General features: G+C 39.2%; 1 protein-coding gene across 1 annotated transcript in view; it reads left to right on the forward strand.

Moving 5' to 3' along the window:
- Positions 1-17,106, forward strand: part of LOC133345001 (histone-lysine N-methyltransferase 2C-like) — a 173,263-nt gene that overhangs the window by 28,583 nt on the left and 127,574 nt on the right. The window contains 2 exon segments of the mRNA XM_061555338.1: positions 6,340-6,440; positions 12,525-12,639. Of these exon segments, the coding sequence (XP_061411322.1) occupies positions 6,340-6,440; positions 12,525-12,639 (216 nt within the window).

A 17,106-nucleotide genomic window follows, 5' to 3' on the forward strand; every position in this document is an offset into this window, starting at 1 on the left:
TCAATGGAGCCGGGTGGGAAGCCGGGTGGGAGTCGCGTGTGGCTGTTTTGCGATCACCACGAATACTGAAATAAGTGCAGCGCCAAGTGTGTGTGTGTGTGTACACGGGTCTGTGTGCATCTTACACGTGTGTACACGGCTCTGTGTGCATCTTACACGTGTGTACACGGGTCTGTGTGCATCTTACACGTGTGTACACGGGTCTGTGTGCAGCTTACACGTGTGTACACGGGTCTGTGTGCATCTTACACGTGTGTACACGGGTCTGTGTGCATCTTACACGTGTGTACACGGGTCTGTGTGCATCTTACACGTGTGTACACGGGTCTGTGTGCATCTTAGACGTGTGTACACGGGTCTGTGTGCATCTTAGACGTGTGTACACGGGTCTGTATGAAGGTCTAAGCGTGTCGTGCATTCGTGTTAACGAGGCTCAGTCCTTTGTAAACACGCGCGCGCTTCTTGCTGTGTAGACATGGATGTGGGGTTGTTTACGTCTGTGATGCGTGTATAAGTCTATATCCATATATGTGGCTTTGCGCACGCATTTCTGCGTGTATATATCTCCGGTTGTATATACATTTGTTGTCAATATCTATACACGTTTCTGTATATGATATACGTTTGCGTATGTACCTTTGTGCCAATATTTCTGTACGCCTTTGTGTTTACACGTTCGTGTTTGTGGCTTGGCACACATGTCTGTGTGGATACTTGAGTATACGTAGATCTACGTTTTATACACGTTGATACAAAAGTATATATGGGTGCACTATTGTGTGTTTACGTACAATTAAAGTGCACCTAGCTTGGCACAAGCGCCACGGTGACGTCACAGACACTTCGTGGCGAACAGCGATTGTGTTGTATAGTGCATGGCATTTGTGTGCGCATTGCTGTGTGTTTAACTCTGCTCGTGTCCACGTGGGTCATTGCATTTACAGTAGTTGCGGATATATTAGTTCTATATATTAGTTGTCTATGGGTGCACAGCATTTTTTTTACCGCAACTACAAACATGTACATAGATGTACGAAAAAACATTTTGAGCGTTTTGACAATTACCCACATACGTGCATACACAGGTACAAACATGCGTTTGTAATTTGTATGCATGTACGTGGGGACTGTCTATACGCTTAAATGTTTCTTTTTGTACAGCTGTCTCCATGTTTGTCTACATGATTATGGCTGGGTGTACGCAACTTTGTTTATGTTTACACATTTGTTTACCTAATGAGAGAGAGCATTGATGCAGTGGATTGAGCAATGCTACAAACCCGACGACATGAGTTTTGATTCCTGGCCTCGGGTTAACAGGAGTGGCGAGGGATATCTGAACCACCCCACCCTAAATTTTGATTGAAAGTTTCGTGATTGGTTCTTTCGGTAAAGTCACGTAGAAGGGAAATAATAAAATAATAAAAATATAAAACAGTAAAATTCTCACGACGTTTCGACTGCAACACAAACCAATCATCATCACCCTCCTCTTCATCAACGTGCGTTAACCATTGCGATGGAAGTGGGCTTGAGCAATTGGATTTACAAAACACGAAAACACAAGCATTTATGTACTTAGATTTGCTTGTGTTTGTGTACATAGCTGTGTACTGGTATTGTGTCAACTTTTGATTACATAGTTGCATTCTTCAGTATAGATATAAGTACAGGAGAGATTGTGCGTGCATATCTGGGTCTGCATGCAGTGTTTACGGACATGCACATCAACACGTGTGCGTGTTGATGTGCGTGTGAATACATATTTATCTGTACACGGTATACAGGTCAGCATGTGTAACTGCATATATTTTTGTGCACGTAGTTTTGTGTCCGTATAATATTTGTATATCTCTCGGTTTGTATCAATGAGTACACATCTCTGTAAATGTGCACACATCAGAGCTCATGTGCAAATATCTCGGTATGCATGCCCGCATTACAATTTATCTTATGTGATGTGTATACAGTGCGTACAGTAAATATCCTGCATATTTCTGTCTTATTTGTGCGTATTGTTTATGTAAACAAGTCTGCATTTATATACACATCAAGATGTATCCATGCACATTTATGTTTGCACGTGTATCTCACTGTGCAATGTACTTTTGTTATCTCTGTGGATGAACAAACCACTCTGTTCACACATGATTGCGTGTGAGCATCATATCATTTTAGAGCCAGCAACCTCATTAGGTCTTGCTTTATTTTTTTCCAGCAACATTTGTTTAAGCAAGCAAACTCCAGTTCGGCATTGACTTCTGGTCGTCATCAGCCTGTAGCTGAGCTCTGGCGTTGTGTTGTGCCCCTGTCAGGGGTCACCTCCCTGATTCTCTGGGTTTTGAGGTGCTGTGTTTGGCCGATGGAGGAGACCCATGCTATCTGATTCATTGCTGGGTGCTGTAATTTCTGCTCCAGAGTGGATGGAGTGACTACATTTCAGCACAAACCATGCATACGCCACACCGGCCTAGATTATTATATGTTGCACTTCTTTTGCACCGTACGTAGCCAATCGTGATAATCGGAGGTGCGGATTACAGGCATTTGCAGGGTTGGTGGACCAGTTAGGCCTGTGTGAGCCTTGGTGTGTGTGTGTGTGGTCTCCCTTGCTGGGCAATGAGGTGTGCCGTCAGGTGTAGTACAGCAAGCTTGTGTTATACAGGCTGTCTGTGTGGGTCATTGGTGTCCCCCATTCACACAAGTGGGTTTTCTCCAGCCATTTTCTGCTGCCAGTTACAAATGCTCAAAGTAATTGGCCAAACATCTCAGAATAGGACTTTTTTGAAAGGTCTTTTTTAAAAGGTATTTGAGGGTAAAAATGTAAAATTATTAATATAGTTCAGTTTTTACTCTGGTGAGGTGGGTGTGGTTTGTATAGCGGCAACTGCCACTCATTTTGACAGCAGAGGCAGGTCATGCTGTCACCCATTGTTTTCATCCAGCTGGTTGTTTGAATGTGCTGCTTTTTCAGCTTGTGCTATATTATGCATAGTACATAATTATCAGGCTCAGGCTGCTTTGTCCTTGTTTACTCAATGCTTTATGATTTATTAAAACTAGATGTCCCAGCAATTGTATTTATCTAAGCACTCAAATATCCACTGACCCCAAAATGAGGCCAGCATATAGGCCCAAGATGTCTCTTTTCCATTTTCACCTTGATAGAACAGCCCAAATAGCTGATGCAGACTGGACAGGTAGTCTGGGTGAGGGATTATGGCTGACCAGAGCCCACTCATACTGTGAAATCTAAAACCAGAAGCATTCCAGGTGAAAAACTATTGTGAAAAATGAATGAAGCTCAGAAATTTCTATTAAATTTCACAGGTGAAGGTCCCTGATCTACTATTCTTCCCTCCATTATTTTTTTTCTGTTTCCCACCACAGGTGGGAGGTGAAAGGAGTGTAGCACATGTATGGGTTACTATAGTTTACTCGGGCTGTGTGAATAGAAAACCGTAAGCCTTGCAGAATAAAAATGTCATTACAAATATTGATGTTTATTCATATAGTTAACTAGACTATTTTAAAGTAACTTTTTTAAATAATTGAACAACATGACATTAACATTTAGTTAATGTTCGACAGTACATTATTGTGGCGTCTAAAATAATTATACGTCCTTTGTAACCAAAGGACATATAAGGGATACTGGGTCAACCAGGTCCAGGTCCTCAGTTTTGTATGAATAATTCAGCAGATAATTAATTGACAGGATTAGACGTAGTTTCAAGCAGTTCTTCATGTAAATACTGTAATTAGATATTTTTTTATAAAGATCAAACCATTTTCATAATTGGAACCCTTCCTACTGTTGCCTTTTTATTCATATTGAGGGTACAGCCTTGGAAAAATGGTCAGACTCACGCGACCTTGGTGGCATGTGGCTTCTTGGTGGCAGCAGTGCATTCGCCACCATCCTGTGTTTAGCTCACTTTTGATGTAGAAAGTTGATTCAGAATTACTACACGGGCACATGGCGTCTTAAAAGATGTAGCAGCACAAGAATAAATTAGCTCTTATTGTAAATGTACATATCAATCTGTCTCAGGCTGTCTGACATTATTTTGAAGCTATAAAAAAATACATCTTGGTCAAGCTTGCCAGTATGGCACTGTACTGACATCACTGCGTTAACATGTATAGATAGGAATTATGTCACAGTGGTAACGGTAAAGTTAATTTCAATTAATGTTGGACATAACTACAAACTTTGTATTTGATGGGCTGGGGCATGCAGCCTCTATGCATCTTCAAGATAAGAGCTGTTTTTTTTTTTGGGTTGTCATTAATCCAATGTTAGACAGCAGTGAAAGCAAAAAACAATTAACTCTCTGTTTCAGCTTGCATGGCTGATGCCACAAATGCTGTGCATGGAATTAAACGTATATCGTATACAAAATTACATAAGATCCACAATGGGCCATGGAATTAAAATCCAATCGCGTATAGTGTCGGCAAGCTTGCTTCATCGTAAAAATCTGCTTCACCTTACAAGGCTTTTTTGTCAACACCCTCAGTGATTGACTTGGGAATTTCTTGATCCTTTGTGGACCTTGTGCATTTTTTGAGCTGTGTCAGTTTTATCACTTAGGTTTTTGTAAATCAACAATGACGGTTGAGTTAATCCGGGGCAAATTGTCCGTTTACATATAAACTCAATGATATTTTCCCATTCAGTGCATATTCATCAGTGCCTTAAATGGGCATCCGTTAAAATCAATGCCTTCGGGTTTAAATTGCTCGTCCTGAGCAGTGTCGCTGCGTGTGCCTTTGTTGGGTCTGGCCACGATTGTATGGAACAGTGACTTTACATTTCGGCTCCTAGCAATTCACTCACCTGCGATTCAGTACAATGTCATCAAATGACATTCGGTGCCAATATTTGATGGAAGAATCACATTTTAGTTTCATTTTACACTGTCTAACTTGTCTATACTGTTTGTACTGTACATACCATCTTGTTCTGTTTCGTTTCTTCTGCCATGTAGTGTTTCCTTCGTCCTGACTATTATCCTAAAGGGAATATTTGCATTTAATGCGCATGCATGAAAATACTTTTTTAAGCGCATAATTCAATTTCCTTAGTCACATTAAATCATGAATAGGTTTTAATTGATGAATCATGACTTAATCAGTTATATTGTGCGTTGGTAGTAGCAGTCGCCAATTGAGATGCATTTGTTGCTTGCTTATATGTACTGTTGTCTGGTAGCAGGCGACGTCTGTCATTCTAAGTGATTGTCCCCCCCTTGGATATGTACACGAGAGTATAGTACTGGAGTTGGGAAGGTTTATTTTGAAATTTAATTAGTCTCTGATGTTTAAAAAAAATATAGAATGCATACTAATTCCATATTTGTTACCCTAATAGATTTGTTACTTTGTTCATAAAATTTTAAACAATTGGCAGCCCCTTTTGTCAAGTCGCTGCTGCATAAAGGCCTCACCCAAACGGTGTCATCGTAGAGGTTGCTTAACCAATCTTCACCTCACTGGTCAGTGCAGGTTGATGAGGGGGAGAGACGGACGTCCAGGATGGGTTCAAATCAATCACCACCGATGTCCGCTGGTAGTCGAACACAGGTCTTCGGTTTCATAGCACAGTGCGCGAACCACTAAACCACAACTCCACTCCCACTTGTATGATTATTTGATTCAAAGTAACATGTACAGTAATGACTTGATTTAACCCCGGAGATGACAGTGCTTTGATTTGATTCTGAGATTTGGAGTATATTATGTATGCCTTGGCTACTGCTGTTGAAAACAGTGTAACAAAATTAGTTTTTCGTTCCTGGGTAGTAAGTGTTATTTCGGAATTGCTTATGCCTCAAAAGTATAGAAAATGGCTAATCCCCACAAATTTAGCTTTTGTTACCAGGCCAGTGATATTTTGAAATTTACCTATTTTCAATGGCAAAACGTGTGCATTTGTGTCATTCCTTCACATGAAGTCCTGGTCACGAAAGCAAAGTTTGTGGGGAAGAATAGCCATTTTCTATACTTTTGAGGCATAAATAATTAGAAAATAACACTTACTACCCAGGAACAAATATTGTGTTACAAAATGAAATTAACCGAAGCTGATGACATGATCATTTATCCTTGTTTAATTACTAGTAGATGTATTGTAGCGTAACAATATGGTAATGAAGAAAGTAATCAAGTGGTGCATTCTATCTAAATGTAATATGATTACATGCTAAAAAAAGTAATTGGGATTACCAGCCACACCTGCCTTTGCCAAATTGCAGTATTTTACATTGCTTTGCAACGAGAGGAATTTAACATGAAGCATGAGTGCCTGATGTTGACCGAGACGTTGTTTTGCAGGACCCGGGGGGCTAGCAGACTCCGAGCCACGGGTGATGGCGACAGCAACGGCCGCAATGGCACGGGGGATGTGGGGGATGACATGACGACGGAAGAAGCGGGTAAGTCAGACGCCCTCGTAGTGTCGGTCTCACAGCAGTGATTGGGGGACTTCATCCATGAACCAAGAGCAGATGTATTGCTTGTCGGTGCCACCTTGATGTGGCATACGTTTAGTGGTTCCAATGAGTTTTTGTGACCAATAACGGTGATTAATAATGTGCAGTCCATTTGAATGAGTGGGGTTATCATATAAGTCACTCGTTTTAGCCATATAAATAAATCAGTTCTGTTCAAGTTTTTAAACCTTTGGTGGTACCAATTTCTGCTCTGGCCCATGGAAGAGAAAAGCTGTTGGTGGTGTATGTATCTGGCCTTTAGGGTTGTAAGGTTTGCAGCTGGTGGAAGAGTTCTCCATGGAGCTTGTCATGGCTGTTTTGAAGCACTGAGCTGTTGTTAAATTGTTAGTGAATGATAAACTCAACCCGTTTTGGTTTACAATTGATAAAAAAAATGGAAAGCTTTGCAACAATTACTCTGTATAGGACAAAGTATGAGCCAACTTGTGTTGAATGATAAATCTCTTGCAGTCTGTTTACATGTTGTTGTTGGGGTTTGTCTTCCAGGGGCAACTCCCTAAGATGTGATCTGCTGCATTTGTGTAATGACGTAATGTAGATTGCACATTTTGAATATAATTGGTTATTGTCACTTCCGCATAAAATCGATACAGTTTGGATTTGTATAGCATCAACATGCAACTGCCTCTCAAAGAATGTAAATATGTGGCATACATCGATTGGAATAAAAGAAAATAATAGGTTCTTTGGGTTTTCTTAGGGGAGGAGTAGACTGGTAAGGATGCTCCAGTTTAGAGCGCGGGAGGAGATGACAGCGGTGGTAGAGGTGCGAATACAGACACTTTCTAGACATAGTAAATGTGTTGAAGTGGCTTGCAAAGCAATTAAAACTAAAATGCAACTCAAGAAAGAGGTGCCTTAAATGTATTTGTCCATATAGGAGTATTCAGGGTGGTAAGCTAATTATCCAGGGGATACATCTTCACAGAAAGGCAAACATTGCAGATGTATAGGGTTAAAATAGTGGAAACTTGTTGGAAATGCATGGTGCTTTAGATTTGCCTACATCACAATGAATTGTTCTACCCGAGTGACATCATGACAAGGTCAATATGGCAGCATGATTCATATAGCTGCAGTATTTAACTCAATAAAGCACACATCTCAGTCATGAAGCTTCAAACACATGTTGGACAGCCTAAGAAGCACAGTATAATTGTGAATCTGCAAGGTTTGCACCTTGCATACTGGTTATCCTACAGACAGAGGCAGGTCTTCTTCATGGAAATGTGGAATATCCACCAGAATGAGATTCCTATTTTTATATTACCACACGGTATGTTTAAATGACCCACTGGTTTTTGCAATGTGGTATTGTTCTTAAATAGTACTGTTAATATTCCATGTTCTTGCATGTTTCATAAAATTAATTGTATGATGGTCTGTTTGTTGATATGTATATCAGTGGGTTATTGATATCACTGCTCATTCGATAATATGAATCACATTTGTGCTAGAATTGTAATTGTTCCTTAAATTAATTATGTTTAACTAAAACAAGTGCTGTTATTGACATTGTTTTCCCACTCGGGTGACAATTGAAAAGTAGATTTTTATTTCAATTACTACCTTGTGATTAATAAATTTAAATGCAACTTAAGTATTGAAACAATTTATTTCTCTTGAATCAATGGAGCAGTTTACATCCTGGTTCATGGAATCGAACCAATTATAAAAATTCCACAATTCCTTGGCAATAGTTTTTTTCCAAAGGTGCCCACTGTTAACCTACTTCAAAGGGGTAGCCATGTTATCTACAACAGTGGGATGATACGCTAAACCAATCCCTTACTCGTGATTCTCAACTTTGTTTACTTGTCATTTGCACTTTACTTACTGTCTTCCAGCCTGAAATGTATCTTCCTAACATATCAAATACTTGTATTGCTGAATTATGGGGAGTAAAATCATAAATAAATGAACAGTGAAAGGACTTTTTCATAAACAAAATGCATTGAAGTCACGGTTAAATATTTATCTGTCAATTGCTTTAACATGAACTAAAGTAAGCAAAAAATATATGCAAATGTAACTATAAATTAAGTAAAACTACTTGTGTTACCAATGAGAGAGACTAGAGTCTTAACCCTACTGCAGTGCATTTCACTGCGCCAATTTCCGCACAGCTGACTGGTTTAGCAGGTGGCCTGTGCACTTCAAGGCTTTGTTATGGGGAGCAGTAATTTAGGGAGCTTATATTCTAGAACCACCTGTACGTTGGTGGGGCCTTTATTCCTCGTGGCCTTTACTCCAGGTGGCCCATATGCCACCTGTGCTTCATTTTATGTTGGAGAATTCAAAGTGACAGGATCCTGACAAGGTTGAAATTGCACACCGTCTCCATTATCACTCCCACTCAATGCACTGTGGCTGTTGGCAGCCTCGCAAGCAAATGGTTTGACTTTATCCATAAAATTCTCTCCCCTCGTACCTAAAAACCTCAAATCTTGCCAATTCTAAAATTGCCCTTGAAGCTTTGTTTGTAACAATATTTGCAATTGTTCAAATGGAACAAGGTTTTAAAAAAAAATATTGAGTATAAAAATATTATATCCGTATTTAACCTCATGGTAATGGAAAACATGTATTCACATAAATTCGTATTTTGTCAGTGATATGAAATGTGCTAGGATTTCACTTAATTGTAGGTTTAATAGAAATTCAGGTACACCATACGGATTAGTAGTTTAGTTGCGAGTGGTTAATGGTCAATGGAGTGGTTACTGATGCTGTGGTCAGTATACACAACTGAGAATCAGAAGCTGCCAAGTCCAAATCTGAGTTGGAGTGTTGACAGCCTGTCATCTTTTTAATTCCTTTATATTAAGTTCGCTTGCTTGCGTGCTTGCTTGCTTGCTTACGACCGTGCAAATCTTTCAGTCGTTTTTTAACCCACTTCCCGTGATCCAATCGAGCTGACATTTTGCACACAGACTCGTTGTGCGAGACAATTAATGTTCGTGAATTTTTTTTTCCAGAATTTTACACTGTTTAGGGAAAACAAATTAAATATTGAATTACCAATTGCTTAATACTGGCAGACAATCATCTGACCCATAGGTGGCAGCCATCTCAAGCCAGAGGACAAGAGGACTCTAGCCGCCACGCATATAAAGGATTTATAGTGAAAAACTTTGTTTTTACGGGTTATACTTATTGGGGCTGATGAAATGTTTGCCTAATAGGAAGTGAACCGATTCTAGTGGCTATAGAGACTGACCCTGTCATGGTAAAGTGTGATTTGTATTGCTAGCTATGGGTTGTGCGTTGAGATTAAACTGTCATATGCTTGTTTGAGCAAGAATACACTTTGACTTTTTACACACTTTTTATTAACTCACTCTGTCTGTTGTTGTTGTCGTTGTTGTTGTATCCTCAAATCTTGTAACTCAATTTTTACCCACTTCCCAATGTGTGGAATCGACTGCAAACTTGATATACTTGTGTCATACTGATGACAATACTATATTCTATCATAAAAAATAAACAAATATATATTTTAAAACATTCTTTTTAGATGTTATGTTTCGGCTTTTGTGTAATTGTCCACGGTCAACTGATGTTGGCTGTAAATCGCCACGGTCCCTTAAGTTATGGCAAGCTTCGGGGCCACTTCCTGGAGTCGTGGAGTTATTCGATTACTAGTACATTTCATGAAAGCGTGTTTAAAAAAAAAAATGTGTAATTACTTTTTGTAATGATTCAATGCAGTAGTCTGATACTCCAGCTTATAAGAGAGTATTTGTTACTGAAGGCACTTGCAAAGCAAGTGCAGCCCAGTTTGTGCCAATCCTGTACTCCACAATTTGACATTTTATCTTATCGAGTGACCTGTTTTAAAGTGACCAGTCTCAGGGCACCTTGTGTGCACCAACCATATTTTTGTATTCAATTGATAATTGAATCATGGCCGATTCACAATAATTAAACATATTCGTAAATTATCAATTGAATCATACAGTGAGTGGGGGGGGCACGCTAACTCTTATAGAGATGATGAATCGGTTAGAACGTGGTGGTGACGTGTCCCAGCGTGAGTGCGTTTGCCACTTGTTGCAGAGGTTTCGCATTTAGAATCCGGCAGCCCGACCCGAATTAATTATGCCTCGCAGTGTCGTCTTTCAAAGAAGAGTAGACCATTTTGTGTCAGCATCATGATTCTAATTTGAAGAATGACTCCATGTGTCTCAATTAGGAAATACAAGTTTATTGTTATTTTGGTTCAGAATCTTAAAACAGATGATAGCCACTATGATAGGTCTTTTTAAATCCTTTATATTAAGTTCGCTTGCTTGCGTGCTTGCTTGTTTGCTTACGACCGTGCAAATCTTTCGGTCGTTTTTTAACCCACTTCCCGTGATCCAATCGAGCTGACATTTTCCACACAGACTCGTTGTGCCAGACAATTATTGTTCGTGAAAAAAAATTCCCAAAATTGTACACTTTTTAGGCAAAAAAATTGTATTTTACATATATTCAAATAGAACGCATTCATGGCTTTGGCTGAACGTCAGAGTGTAAGAGCCCAGAGCGTAACCCCTCCACAGGCCGTGGTGGAGTAGCGCAGTTGGTAGCGCCCTCGCTTCCCATGCCAAAGGTCGCGGGATCGATCCCCGCGTCCTCCACAGGCGAATATATTTTTAAATCCTTTATATTAAGTTCGCTTGCTTGCTTAGGACCGTGCAAATCTTTCGCTCGTTTTTTAACCCACTTCCCGTGATCCAATCGAGCTGACATTTTCCACACAGACTCGTTGTGTGTGACAATTAATTTTCGTGAATTTTTTTCTCCAAAATTTTACACTGTTTAGGGAAAACAAATTAAATATTTAATTACCAATTGCTTAATACTGGCAGACAATCATCTGACCCATAGATTGCAGCCATCTCAAGCCAGAGGACGAGAGAACTCTAGCCGCCACGCATATAAAGGATTTATAGTGAAAAACTTTGTTTTTACGGGTTTACTTGTCTAGTCATTCCTCTCATTGTAAAGCCAGAAGATACAGGGTCCCCGTGCATATTGTGTTATGGGATTTAACTGTATGGTATTTCCCTATGAATGTTGGATAAAACTGCAAGGTGTCCCAAAATGTTGTTTATCTCTGTAAATATATTCACTGAGTGAAACATTTTCGTGAAATTAATTAATCCTGAAAATCAAGACAGCATTGTTAATAATTTGGTAAAAGTATACAGTTTATGAACGTATTCACACTTCACACCTGAGTTAAAACTTCACAATTTCCCTCCCACTCCCACATGTTTCACACCTTTACTTCCTCATCCCACAGCTCAAATTCACACTTTCACAACATCCAGCTACACCTCTTTCATGCCTCCCTACCCCTCCCTTTACATATACTTCAATGTCAACCAAATGTAAAGTTAACTTGATTGCTAAATTCAACCTCCTGTCAAAAAAGAAGCCAGAGCCACACGCTAAAAAGTTAGATGTTAACTTTCTCTCTCTGTGCATCTCTTTCCGATCTCTACTCCAGTTGCCCGGGTGCAGCTGCAGGGTATACTTTCTCTCCCCCCCCCTACTGTCGAGGCCTATATATCCTCGTGCCATGGCAGATCTCTCGCCTACTTGAACACTTTTTTCTTGCTGTGGTTGTCCCACCTGATGACGATTGCTTGTGTTGCGATCGAAACGTCGTGATCTATTATTTTTCTACCTACGTGACTTTACCGAAAGAACCAAAGAGTATATACACCAGTAGTTCAATAACATCTATTGTTATTTAAAGACGTTTGAAGCTTATGTAATAAAAAAACAATGTTCCCTTTGCTATAAGATACTGCATGTTTAAGTCTAACCATCAGCCAATGTGTCTTCTGGATCAGTGTTTTCCAGCAGCATTTGTGTAAGCAGCTTTATAAAGCAGACTAATGGTGAATGGACTTTGTGTTTCTGTATAGAATTTGCCTGTGTCCGTCTTATGATGTGCAGCATAGCGCTGCTGGCTGTGCCAGTGTTGATGTCTTGTTCTGTGTCATGCAGATGTGAAGGAGGGCTCCATGGCAGAGGGAGGGGAGCCCTCCCCTCCGCCCTGCCCCAGCACTGGCACGGAGGAGCCGTCACCTGGCCAGGGCCCGAGCCCTCAAGCAGAGTGCAGGTGAGACGACATGAGGATCTGTGAGCTTCCATTGTTTTCAACAGTACCTGTAAGACAATAGCCACATTGACACCTAATCTCTGTCTTCTCATACGAAGAATTTAGTTTTCTTCCACCTTTTAAAAAGCAGATGAAGATGCACCTTTCTGGCGAGCCTTCGAGTAAATTTGAAATCTGAGCTCGGCACCGCACCTCTTGAGTCGCATTCGAACTTTGTCTTTTTGCGGAATTGCACGTGTTACGAGTTGTTCATGATTATCACTTGCCTTCAGATCTACAGCTTCTTGGGATGGCAGTAGAGAAAGCTACTCTGTTAACAAGTTTGCAAATGATATATTGCCAGTGTGGGTTGTAAATAAAATTCTACTACAACCACTACAACAATAGTTTCTGACTTGGTCCTGGAGCTTGAAAAACCCAATGAAATCAAAATGAACACAATGTTCAGGAGATTTTTTATCGTAAATGTTTTGTTGTGGCATGCATACTTCTGTTGTTGTTAGATTTGGCCAGGTGACATTCAATTCATAATCTAAGGGTCCAAGTTAAAATTATATTTTGGGTTGCACTTTCCCCATTGTGACAGCTCTCCTGAGTAGATTAAATTAGAATGTTAAATTGAAAGTCAACTGTGGTTGGATAACCTGGCTCCCACTATAAAAATTTTAGGAATGTCCAAATACTGGCTTAGGGATGCCAAAATGATGTGCACCACCACATACTACTTGATTGTAGACACTTATTTGTATTACACTACTAGAACGTGGAATATAAAATGCTGTTTTTGAAGTTTGTTAGAAAAGATGTTTATGGGAAATGTAAGTATTTGACAATTCGTATTGAATCATAGGCACTGATATATTGAATGATATATGCAAATCATAATTATAATTGGTTCATAAAATTTTGTTAAGTATATGCAAATGTTACTTTAAAGTGAATCTAACCATTGAGGTGGTAATTAACAAGGCTGTGCAAACAAATCTAAATAATCCATTCTTGAACTGAATTGTTACCTCAAATCATGACAACCCTGCAAATTGTATGGGAGAGTTGAGGTTAATTGTTCTATGCCCATGCTTTATGGGTACGTTTTAATGTGTTTTTATACAAGATAATGAAAAACAGATGAGTGAGCCTTTTGTTAATGTTGTTTCAAAACAAGGGAGCACAGAATACTTGCACTTTGCTAGGTGGTATTGTCTCTCAGGGGGTGCTGGTATTGATAGAAAATGCAACAAACTTTGTTTTCTGTTCTTAAATGAAGGTGAAAAAATGGTTTCCTGGAAGGGGTAATTGCATTGGAACCTCAAATATTTTAAAACTGTAATGCCAGGTTTTTGGATAACATTGTTGTGAGCAGGTCAACAAAACACCTAAAATGTGTGATTGCTTTGTGTGCATTTCGTGTATAGCAATTGTGCACGATATGGGAATTATTTATGCAACCACTGCATATGCTGTATTATATGTGCACATTCCATCGCCAAAGACCTCCTTAGAATCACTGGAAAGACTTGATGTACACAAAACAGTCATGTAGCAGAGCACCGGATCAATAGGTTGTTTGTTCAAACCTTAGTCGGCCATCCACATTGTCATTCTTCTGGGTCAGTAAAGTGGGAATATGTTTGTGGTAAGTCAGAACTTGTCTACCGATTTACTTTACATGCCTTCATCATGGCATTGTGAAATTTCAATCGCCAGCTATGGTCTACCATTGGAGATGAGCACTGATCAGTGGAAATTTTTATACAGAGACACTTTTATTTCCTTTTTTCTGCATTTATTACAGTTGCAAGTGAAGTATAAAACCAGAGCAGCAGAACCAGAAGATAACCTACGAGAATGCAGACAATACCCAACTCGTATAGCGCAGCTGGGAATTACTCTTCACCATATAATTAACTCTCTAATTAACTGTTGATGATGCATTCCAGAGTCGGCATAAGTTACCCCCCCCCCCAAACCTCGTCTCGATATGTAGTGATATTTAATAATCCGAACAAGTATGTAAGATATAAGGTTATAATATAGATATGTACACATGGCTGCCTCTTGAATGTGTATGTTTGCATGATTAATTATTATTGTTCTTGTATAACCAGGAAAGCCTCACTGGGCCTCATGACTTTTCAAGGAGTTGATTGCTGTGTGTAATCCCAATTGAGTAATCTGGGGGTTAGTTTTCAAAGTGGCAAATTTTGAGAATGACTGGCTTCCTACTCTTGCAAAAGACATCATAGGATTTTTTTGTGTCCACGCAGTTGGTAATGCATATTTTTTTTGGTTAATTCACCCGCATTGAATACCAGGGAGGCATCTGAATTCAAACCTCTGCAACAATTGGTGAATGCGCGACTGCGAGGCCATATCAACGGCCCAGTGTCTGCCTCCGATATTTTATTGTTGGCATGTTTTAACGTGTTATTTCTCTCGTATTCCAGTGTGAATTAATGTATGGTTACGTCTAATCAGTATGTATGTTTGCCCATGGATAGTAATGCATGCACTTGTTTATCAGCACATGCACGACCCATGTCTGTGTCTGAAATTCACTGGATATTTCCTAAATACATTGTAAGTACTTTATTTTGCATACGTGTGCTTAGATACCACTTCTGATAATGATAGGTCTGCCTAGCTTGTCTGTATGTGCCTTGGTTGTCATTACCAATTACAGCCCCCCTTGCATTTCTTCCATATTTCGCTGCCAGTTGGTACTTTCGATGTCACAGGCTTTGATTGTGAAACCGTATTTTGCCTGAGACGCCGAATCTAGATGTCCTGTTGGGAATGCTGTCCATTACAGTAGTAGCGTGGCCATTGGCATTACGTTTACAGAGCACAACTGAGCATGGAATTATTCTTGCTGTACAGCTGTGCTGAAACAATAATGCACGCTGTTTGCGAAAGCGTAATTTTATTTGCTAATTGTTTATAATTATAAAGTTAGCAAAGATGACTCTTGATTTAACATGCCACCTCTACCAGGTGATCCATGTATTCAACTCTATTTATATTCAGTAGGATATACTATATTCTGTACAGATTTTGGATGTTACCATTACAAATCCCTTCTTGGGGCATGGGTGACTAATGTTGGGGGATGCAGGGTTGTATTGGGAAAATATTACAGATCCATATTCTCAATGTTATTGTTCATGATATAAAAAAAACTGCACGAATTAGGCTTGGAATGTTGAGAGAACATACCGAGGTCGTCTCGTTAGTCACCGATTAGCATGGTTGGCTACGCACAGTTTGAAAGAAGTTCAACATATATACATTTGGCTGAATATTAAAGAATGCTGTTTCGCTTGTATTTAATTGAGCATGCCATTGAACATCTCTTAACACATGCATACATTATACATTTTAGCTTCAAAGGCAAAGAGGGTTTATATACAAAATTTTACATTTTAAACCAAGCTAAACATGTTACAATGTTACATTTTAAACCAAGTTTGAACGAGAAAATTGAACCTGCCAATTATGATGACCCTATTTGCAAAGCCAAAAATCGTGTTAAATAATTCAGGGTCATATTGCCTGTGTGTTCTATCTATTGTGCATATTAGCAAATAAATACAAACATGCATTAGTCAGAGCACACAACAAAACAGAGCTAGAAGAGATCGTAAAGACAGTTTCAAACTGAAATATGCAAACAACTCTGTTGGCTATTATAAAAGTAGGAGGTTTGGTTGATTGTAACACTGTCAGCTGGTCATCAGGAGTAGTTTCTAGTCTTGTTGAAAAAAGCCGTTGTTTTCATGATGTTCAACAAGCTTCGTCTTCTGACGTAGAATTTAATTATCAAAATACGCACCATTTTGACCCTTTTCAATTTATTTTGTTGAGCTTGGTTTAAAATGTCACATTTTGTATACCTTATTTGATTGGAACACATTTCTCATTTTTAGTTATCAAGTCATGTTTATAGGCTTTAACGCTGCGTTTGTTTTTGTTATATGTTGAAATCGTGAGCATCTTTAGTGGAAATTGGACATTATAGGTTCACGCTGAAATGTAAGGTGACGGGCAAGGAAATTACGCACTATATTATTATTTTACGCGATCTAACCCAAAAACCTCTTATGGATGATATTGGTCGCGAAAGCCTACGTGTTAAATTATATTATTATTTATTGTGGTTGTGCAAAATTGCTCGTATGCGAAAACATATCAAATATTTTAACCTTTAGCATATTAAGCTATTGAAGTTCTCGGAAGATAAGACTTCAAAAGTACATTCATTGCATAAACACCAGAATAAACACATGCTAAGTGCATTGATTGCATTGGCACACCTTTATCAGCTTTTCTGATATGACTGATATTTTTTTCAATGCACTATCTTCACAGAGGCCGTTTCCGTACATCATTGAAGATGTTCAGTACTTTTTGACTTCAGCGCCACTTTTAAGCCAGAAATTAGCCATTAGGGTACGATTTGACTTACAA

Source organism: Lethenteron reissneri, chromosome 21 (assembly GCF_015708825.2).
Source record: "Lethenteron reissneri isolate LAM-NWPU_2019-01 chromosome 21, ASM1570882v1, whole genome shotgun sequence".
NCBI classification, from domain to species: domain Eukaryota; kingdom Metazoa; phylum Chordata; class Hyperoartia; order Petromyzontiformes; family Petromyzontidae; genus Lethenteron; species Lethenteron reissneri.